The 9,731-nt window shown below is 38.9% G+C and overlaps 1 protein-coding gene and 1 pseudogene across 1 annotated transcript; one reads left to right on the forward strand and one right to left on the reverse strand.

Moving 5' to 3' along the window:
- The first annotated feature begins 231 nt into the window (after positions 1 to 231).
- LOC142634832 (uncharacterized) lies at positions 232 to 2,048 on the forward strand. Its single transcript, XM_075809086.1, has 4 exons — positions 232 to 426; positions 540 to 887; positions 1,236 to 1,626; positions 1,717 to 2,048. The coding sequence occupies exons 1-4, from the start codon at positions 232 to 234 to the stop codon at positions 2,046 to 2,048; spliced, it is 1,266 nt and encodes a 421-aa protein (XP_075665201.1).
- A 2,768-nt stretch (positions 2,049 to 4,816) lies between these two features.
- Positions 4,817 to 8,849, reverse strand: LOC142633853 (uncharacterized; annotated as a pseudogene).
- Positions 8,850 to 9,731: the final 882 nt, after the last annotated feature.

The raw sequence follows: 9,731 nt of genomic DNA on the forward strand, positions 1-9,731 counted from the left end.
GAACCATGCATGTGGGGCTCGGGGTCAAATGCATGGGGAGGAAAAAATGGACATCGCCACAATGGATGTGGAAGCAAACAATATAGGCACAGAACGGAAGGACCGTATGCCACTAGAAGAGATATCAAGGAATGAGGAAACTGGTAAGAAATTGAAACTGGATGGAGAAGTCGTGGCTCTAGGAAAAATCATGGCACAACACCTGGGATAGGTGTTGGCTGCAAGGCAGCCATGCCGGGAGCAATGAGTGCAATAAGTTGGAACTGTTGGGGGCTTGGGAACCCCTGTATAGTGAGAGCTCTCCAGAAGCTCGTTTTGGAGGAAGATCCTACCTTTGTTTTCCTTATGAAAACCAAGTTTGTAATGGTTGAGATGGCACTCATGAAGCGCAAACTAGATCGACAACAGGGTCTTGTGGTTCCTAGTGTTCGGCGTTGTGGGGGGGGGGGGGTTTAGCACTCCTATGGAGAAGCTTTATGAAAGTGGACGTCCAAACCTACTCATCCTGACATATTGATGTGATTGTTACTGAAGAACAGAGTAAGAATCAATGGAGATTTACGGGGTTCTACGGGCACCCAGAAACTAATAAACAGATGGAGTCTTGGAGATTACTAGAAGAATTAAGCTCAAGAAGCTCCCTTCCATGGGTCTGCATGGGTGACTTTAATGAGATAATGCATGAGAGAGAGAAAGATGGTGGTAATACCCGCCCGAAGTGGCAAATGAAGAACTTCTGTGCTGCTGTCAACCGAAGCAACCTGAGAGATATTGGTTACACAGGGTCGGACTTCACTTGGTGTAGGAGACTAGGTAATCGCGGTTGGGTTAGGGAGAGACTAGACAGAGCTTTGGTTTCCATAAATTGGGCTAATATTTTTCCCAAGGTAAGGATACACCATGTAGCAGTGTCCACCTAAGATCATTGCATGCTAGTGCTAAAGGCTCCTAGTGACAGACTACGAAGAACCCGAAGGAAGAAGCTATTCCGGTATAAAGCCATGTGGTTGAGGGATGAGGGGTGTAAGGAGATTGTGGCTAATGCTTGGGATAGAGCAATGTACATGGGAGGCGAACATCTTTTCTCTCAATATTTGGAGGAGTGTAAGCAGTCTTTAATGGAGTGGAATAGTATCACTTTTGGGCATGTGGGTAGGAAAATAGTTGGGCTACATAAAAGGCTTCAATAGCTGGAGGGGAGGAAAAGTAACAATGACATACTGGATGAGTTCCAGGAAACAAGGCTGGAGTTGAATAGAATGCTCTTGGTGGAAGATGATATGTGGCAGCAAAGATCGAGGAGTTGCTGGCTAAAGTCCAGAGACCGCAACACAGCCTTTTTCCACACCAAGGCTTCGAACAGACATCAAGGAAATTTTATCACAAGGATCAAGGACTCAAATAATGTTTGTCAGGAGGAGGAGGAAATCATGGGTAGAACTTTTGTGGAGTATTTTACAAAGCTGTTTACTTCATCCCATGCTGAAGTCAGTGCTGAGCTTCTTGAAGCAGTCCAGGGCAAGGTGACAGATAGAATGAACAACCTACTCCTGCAAGAATTTCAAGCCTATGATGTGGAAAAATCTCTAAAGCAAATGCACCCATTGAAAGCGCTTGGACCGGAAGGTATGCCTCCCATATTTTACTAGCAATTTTGGTCTACTGTGAATTCTATTGTTATAAAAATTGTGTTAGACTTTCTTAACAATGGTGTAGCCCCTCCTAAGTTCCATGAAACGCACATTGTACTGATTTCTAAAACGAAGAACCCGGAAAGAGTGACGGATTACAGGCCAGTCAGTCTATGCAACGTGGTATACAAGCTTGCATCCAAGGCAGTGGCCAACCGCCTTAAATTGGTATTGCAGGATATTATATGCGAAAACCAGAGTGCTTATGTGGCAAAGAGGCTCATCACAGATAATGTCTTGGTGGCTCATGAGTTAATGAATCACATTAACAAGAAGAAGAAAGGCAGAATGGGTGAAATAACCCTTAAGCTAGATATGAGCAAGGCATATGACCGGGTGGAGTGGGGCTGCTTATGACAAACTATGGAGAAACTGGGATTTCATGACTGGTGGATAAGTTTAGTGATGAGTTATGTCTCGTCGATGTCATATACGGTGCGTATAAATGGCCAACCATGCGGCCACATTGTTCCAACACGAGGTTTGAGGCAAGGGGACCCTTTATCACCATATCTATTCCTCATTTGTGCTGAAGGGCTGTCTGCTTTGTTGCACAAGGCTGTCCAAAACAGAGCCCTCAAAGGAGTGGCTGCCTCGGTTAGGGGACCCACCATCTCCCATCTCTTCTTCGTCAATGATAGTTTGATATTCGATAAAGCCACTGTCAGGGAGGGCGAGGAAATACAGCAAGTGATCAAAGTGTATGAGGAGTCCTCTGGCCAACAACTTAACAAAAGCAAGACCTTTCTCTTCTTTAGTCATAACACAAACCATGACACAAGGGAGGCAATAAAAACAATGTTTAGTGCATAGGTCATTAGACCACACGAGTCATATCTGGGGCTGCCTTCATTAGTGGGGAAATAAAAAAAGGAACACATTTGCACAGCTGAAGCAAAGGGTGGCAAATAAATTTACTGGGTGGAAGGAAAAATTGTTGTCTAATGCTGGGAAGGAGGTTTCTGATTAAGGCGTTAGCATAAGCAGTGCCGTCCTACACGATGAGTTGTTTTAAGCTCCCTAATAAGCTATGTGATGAGTTGACAGGAATGGTTAGGCAATTTTGGTGAGGACAAGTAAAGGATGAAAGGAAATTGGCGTGACTGAGTTGGGAGAAGATGTGTCTTCCAAAGGAGAAAGGTGGGATGGGATTCCAGGATTTGCGGTTTTTCAACCTTGCTCTCCTAGCAAAATAGGGGTGGAGACTCCAAAAAAATCCCTCCTCTCTATTTTAGCGGATTTACAAGGCAAAATACTTCCCAAGCTATGATTTTGTGGACGCGGAAATGGGGTGCCAGCCCTCATATGCATGGAGAAGCATTATGGCAGCACAAGCACTAGTGAAACGGGGAATGAGATGGCAAGTGGGAGATGGTACACATATTAAGGTCTGGAGAGAAATGGATTCCATGCCCACGAACATATAAGGTTATTACGCCAAAGTGGGTGTTGGGGCAATTACAGTGGGTCAGTGAGCTTATTGATGAAGATACCAAGGAATGGAAGCAAGACCTAGTCAACCAATGTTTTCTGAGCCTAGGAGAACATATTCCAAATTTAGAATTTATACAAGAAGTTTAAATGAGAAAGTGACTAATTTGAGAAAAAAAATATTTAGAAAAAAGGTTAGCAGCAATCAACCACTCCTTAGGAACCTCCTTCTGTCTTTCAGTCCTAGAAGTTAGGTTAAATTCAACTTCGTTGCAGCAATCACACTAGATACATGCTTCTTTCCTATTAGTGGTTTGCCACGATTCTAATGGCCACATCCTTTTGGTCACCACTCACCATAGCAAAGGAAAATTTCTCATCTCTAGCTTGGGCCTAAGCCGAAGCAGCTCTCTTGGCAGTCTTCATAACAGTCAAACTCCATCTCAAATTGGTGATCATTGAAGGCGAGAGACATCTTCATCGCTCTTTTTTCATAGGAAAAATTTTATTATGAAATTCTGAAGAGATTTCTAATACTTTTTGAGAGAATTTCAATTTATAGCAACTACTCCTGATAATATATAATTTTTGCTTCTCCAATTTTCTAATGTTATAACTGGGAGTTTGGTAACAAAGACAACGAAGAAGAAAACCAAAGAGTTGGAGCAAATGGAAGGGAGTGACAGAGTGTTGACTTGGCTGTTTTTTTTTTTTTTGTTGACCTGCAGCACTATTTCTCTCTCCCATGATATTTGTTATGTTTTAGAGTTGGCAAATTCCATGATAATATAAGCGTCAAATGAGTCTGTAACCATTCAAATGAGTTCAAGATCATTTATCCAAGAAGCAACTCAAGAAAAAGCAATTAATTCCGCTTATAATAAACTAAAGGGGGTCTAAATCACTTTTCACTATTGACTTTTGTAATCAATATGGTTTGGTTTCTCAATTCAAACTTAAATACTTTAGATTTTTAACTAACCACCCAAGACCAAGAGTTTTGTGATCTGATGCATTCTATGCGTGATATTGAAGTTTAAAAAGTGATGAGTTAACTTTTAAACACAACACAAAAAATTAATTAAGAAATTTATCCAAGGGAAGATCTTGTAACACACTTACTATTGCACACTTTGTAGAGACTACTTGACCTTGGAAGCTGATTTGCATGCTATTGGGATTGAGTCGAAAGCCTACCACTTCCTTTGAAATCATGTTTTGAAAGCACGAGTCGATTTAAGTTCAAATTGTGGAATTGTGTAGGTAGTGTTCAATAGCGAGTGTGTGATAATCATTACTCTTTATCTAATATGTAGTTGATGTGGCACCAATGAATATCATTGTCTGACATGAACTTTAGCATCTTCCTTCAATTTAAAACAGTTTAGATATCGTACCAAACACTGAATTAGAGTTTGTGATTTTGTACATTCAATTATGATGTTAACCTTACAATGTGTGTTAACTTTAAACACAAAGAAAAATTTTAATTTAAGAAATTCATTTTAACATGTAGTTGACATGGCACCAATCACTATCATGCATTTTGTTAAAATTGATATTAGCTTTAGCATTTTCCGGTAGATACATTGTTTTCAAATTAGAACAGACTGTTTCTGGTGGTCTGTAATTATAAATTCGAGTTTATGACATATAACTTCTATTTAGTTCTTCATGTATAGCTCCAGGAAGTCTCATGGCTACAATTAGTTATATTAATGTTCTTATTAACATTATGACATTGTCTATTAAAATTAAAAAAGTATATATACGGGCGCACACACACACACACAAAACTTTGAGACTTAGAATGAGTGATATCCTTGAAGGTTGGAGCTCTCAAGATCGGAATTAAAAGAATGTAAGGTTTGCATTCTGTTGTCTGCAAGTCTGTCCTCGTTTTTCTCTCTCTTTTTGCCATTTCTGCTTTCGATTCCAATGCTTAACCATCATCACAATTAACCCAAGAAAAGCTGTGCCTATAGTGCCTCCACTAATTGACAGCAACACCACAAATATCCATTTTGTTCCTTCACCATCTGAAATGATGACCCATGTTGCTGCAATGTAAGTTGTTGCCATGAACGACAATGCTATCCACATTACCTTGTGAGCAACCTTCAGTATCATCATCTGAGGTTTTCTTTGGAAAGGAATGATGCTAACAAGAACAACAACAATACATAGAGAAGTGAACAATGTGATTATTTCTTAATACGAATATACCTTGAAAGCTGTTGTATTGTACACCACGGACTTTCCTCTCAGTGGTCCATCCTGATAGACACCAACTGGGGGGCTTATTCCAGCTGTGAATGTAACCTTGGCAATCAAAATAGCCACCAGTGTAATCGTGTTCTTGGCATTCTGAACTGCCTCTCTGTATGTCTCGTCTTGCTTGTTATGGCGAATTCTATAAAGTTCTACTAGTTCTTCCTGTTGTTTTCACTGAAACGTTTTGGTGGCCAAAAACTGGTCAGGGGCCTATTAGTCTTCTTTGACAATGATTATGGTTCGGATGTGTTACTGTCCTGAATTTCAGGACATTTGATCCCTTTAATATCCACATTCCCATCGGTCTGGTTGAGGATGTCAAGGGCTGTTAGTCCTCTATGGTTTTGGAAACTAATATCCACCGCTGTTTTGTTGATCAAGTAATCCACAATCTGTAACAAATTGGAATTTCAGAAGTCTAATTAGGAAAAATACACATGCACACAATAACACCAGTAGAAGCATCGACAATCAAGTTTAATCTTTGTAACACACAATTGCAAATCTTTCCATTTGAAGGAAATGTTACTGACTTCAGCAGTCCTTGAGGACTTGGGCTTGGGACACAACGGAACTTGGGTATGATTTTTAAAGTAGGATAATTCACATACCTTAACATGCACAAAAACACACACAGAAACCATAGACATGACAAGGTACTATTCACTGTCTATTTGATGCAATTCAGCCAAAATTATAAATGTGTATCTGCACAATTTTATTACTTCATATATTTCACCTGGACATGACTGCAGCATAGGCTGTTCTAATTTCTCAACTATGAATTATACAACAGATATCTTCTTCATTTCTCACCTGATCGTAGATTCTTCTGCAAAACTTTAGTACTTAGATATGTCATGTAGACATGACTTCACCACAGGCTGTTGTAATATCACAGCTATCAATTATAACAGGTTTCATTTTCATTTCTCACCTGATGGTGACCTCCAGAGACTGCAATATGGAAGATGGTGTTACCATTTTGATCTGGGCAATGGAAGATATTGGTATCACTGAAAACATGCACCAAGTATATGAAAGCTTCATCGTGGTTGAATCTCACAATCAGATGAAAAGCAGTCTCTCCATTCTTTGTGCGACACCGAAAAGATGTTGGAGCCATTGACATGAATTCTTTTAGAATTGCAGTGTTGCCATTCATCGCTGCCAAGTGCAAAGGTGTGTAACCATCATTATTGAATTCCGGAGCATGTTCTACCCCAGCTTTTAGGAGCATTCTTGTTATCTCCACGTGCCCTCTATAACAAGAGCAGTGCAATGGTGAACAACCATTCCTGTCATTCTGTTGAGCAAAGTTTGGGCACACCTCTAAAATCTTCCTAACAATACCTGCATCAACAGCTCTAATTTATCAATACATATGCAGAATTTAGCTGAGCATTGAAATTTACATCGTAATTCATCTGAATATTTCATTCATTCTGAAATTACCAACTGCTGTACTTACATTAAGAATGGATAAAGAGAGAAATTCTCATGCCTAATTGATTGGCAAAGTGCTCAGCAGGGAAAAGTTAGTAAATAGAACTTTACTACTTACATGTGTGTCCTCTTGTCACAGCTACATGAAGGCAGTTTTTAACAAAACCATCATCTTCCAACCCCTGCACCCAGGCCTTACTCAAAAGGAGCCTGACCACATTGAGATGCCCATGACTGCAAGCCATATAAAATGCACTCTGGTTGTCAGAGTTAAGCTTACAAGCTGCCCAAGGATTGGCATCCAATAGCAGCACTAAGATCTTGAAATTCCCTTGACAACAAGCTTCATGCAACGGAGTCTCCAGCTTGCTATTATCAGCTACAACCATGTCAGGGCACAACTTGACAATTTCTGTGACCAAATCGATATTTCCAAATCTTGAGGCCTGGTGCAGTGGCGTGTGTAATGTATTAGCTGTTCTTTGTTGGAGAATTTCTTCATTCTTGCAAACTAAATTGATAAAAGTGGATCTTTCATTTTTAGCAATCGCCTCTTAAAGCCTTTGATCCATTCACTTAAAGCTTCAAGAGTGACTCTGCAAAGAGCAATATGGTCAGATGGGAAATTTTTTTTGGCACTGTTTTTGCAAATGATAGCTGCTTTTGCATTTTCAACTGGATAGATTCTGCAAAAATTGGAAAGAAACAAAAATGCTGAGCAACGCGGAAACCCCTTTGAGAAATGCAGTCGCCAAGTTCCAAGAAACTTCAAAGGAAGATCACTAGTATAGTAGTATTGTAACAATTTGGATATTTTTCATTTCTTTAAGCCCTTGTAATACTATACTGTTAAGCCACGAATACAATATAACTAAGTCAAATGTGAAGCACTCGTGTGGTTTTGGTTTAGTCGTTTAGATATGTATTGTCTTCACTTTCTTTGTGCTTTGATTGAAGGAAGAGGAAAATTCAGGTTACGTTCTTCCATGTATTGAACATTAGTCTTAGATGAAATTGAGAACCAATGACTGCACCCTATCCTTCATGATTTTAATACTTCTCATTAATTTATTTTTTCCTTTTCCAAGTCAATTATATCGATTAGCCTTGTTCAAGGTCTTATACAACCAAGTCCTATTCTCTGGATGATTTTGCCATTGTAATGTCAAATGGTTCTGTACAAACAAAGCAATGGTTAGCCTAGAGCTTTAGTGCATGCTTGGCATCCTGAATCCCTAATTTGAAATCACATTTTTTTAGAAGTACAACTTTTTAATCCTCATTTTTCTTTATTCTAGAGACAGTTTTATTAGAACAATCTATTTTAAACAGTGCAGTGGGATCCAGCCAAAAACACAAATGCTGAATTGCACACTGGAAACGTGCAATCCAAACCACACAAAATTTCGTCCATCTTAGTGGAGCAGACTGCCATTGACAAGATACAAATGACTCGTGGCATAAGTAGAGGAGATGTCACCGCATGGGAACACATGATCGAGGCTATCAGTGCAAACTGGTGCGTGTGGAGTCCTAGTGGCATGTGAGGTGTGTGGGACGATTCACCATGGCTATCGCCTATTGGCGACTTAAGTGGGCACTCCCAAAATCCAAAATCCACAATAAAAACCCACAAACAAAGTGCAACGAACAAAAATTAAAAGCCTATTCCAAATAAACTTGCTGAAACCCAAACCTGTTTGTTTCGTCACCCACAAAACCTTTCCATCTTGTTCGTTCCAGGTTGCCGACAACGGTGAGAGTTCTGCTTCGGCTCGATGGCAGTGGCTAGACGGTGACAAAAACCCACCAATAATCTCAGTAACAAAAAAAAACCCCAGCAAATCCAAATCCAACAGTGTTAAGAAAAAAGCACAAGAGAAAGAAAGCAAAGAAAAACTCGTTGTCGCCACCGCCGCGGAATTGGGTTCACGATGGGTTCTTATGCCAAGTTCGTGGGGGTTTTGATTTGGGAATTGGGTTGCTGTGATGTGAAACAGTGTTACATAAGTGACACGGGCCAAAATGGCCAAATACCATAATTTTCAGAAATTTGTAACAAAAAAATACTGTTTCAAAACTAAATATAAAAATACCGTTTTTCTAGAACTCGAGTTTCAGAAACTTGAGTTCCAATGAAACTCGAGTTTCAAATGGTACTCGAGTTTATGAAACTCAAGTTCCTTATCAGTTCCGCCATCATGGCACTACTGAGCTGGAATTTGTGCGATTAAAAAAAAATAATGCAGTACTCGAGCTTGGTAAACTCAAGTTTCATGCAACACAGTACTCGAGTATACCAAGCTCAAGTACCAATTATAAATAAAATTATGTTTATGTTTATGTTTATTTCTACAGTACTCAAGCTCGCCAAGCTCGAGTACCTTGTAAGGAACTCAAGTTTAGTAAACTCAAGTTTAGTAAAATATGAATTAATTTCTACATTAATTAAAATTGTTCATTTTTTTCTCATAAAAATTATTTACTGTTTTCTGCATAAACTATTTCTAGCATTCTACATAAAATTATTTTCTGTTCAGCATTATTTAAAAAATTGTTCACTCTCATTTTTGCGTAAATTATTCTCTGTTCACTATTTAAAAAATTGTTTAGTGTTTTCTCATAAAACACCTAGTGAAATCGTGTTTTCCAAATTTAAATGCCAAATCTGAATGTTTTTTCATGTTTGAATTTCACAATAATCGAATCTATTTTTCTGCATTGATAAAATCTATTTCTACATTAATAAAATTTGCTCTCTACACATCATGTTTACTGTATATTCGAATCTGCTTACTACATTCATAAAATCTGTTTTCTGCATTAATTAAAACTGTTCATTTTTTTCTCATAAAAATTGTTCACTGTTTTCTGCATAAACTATTTCTA

Source organism: Castanea sativa, chromosome 5 (genome assembly GCF_040712315.1).
Source record: "Castanea sativa cultivar Marrone di Chiusa Pesio chromosome 5, ASM4071231v1".
Lineage (NCBI taxonomy): Eukaryota > Viridiplantae > Streptophyta > Magnoliopsida > Fagales > Fagaceae > Castanea > Castanea sativa.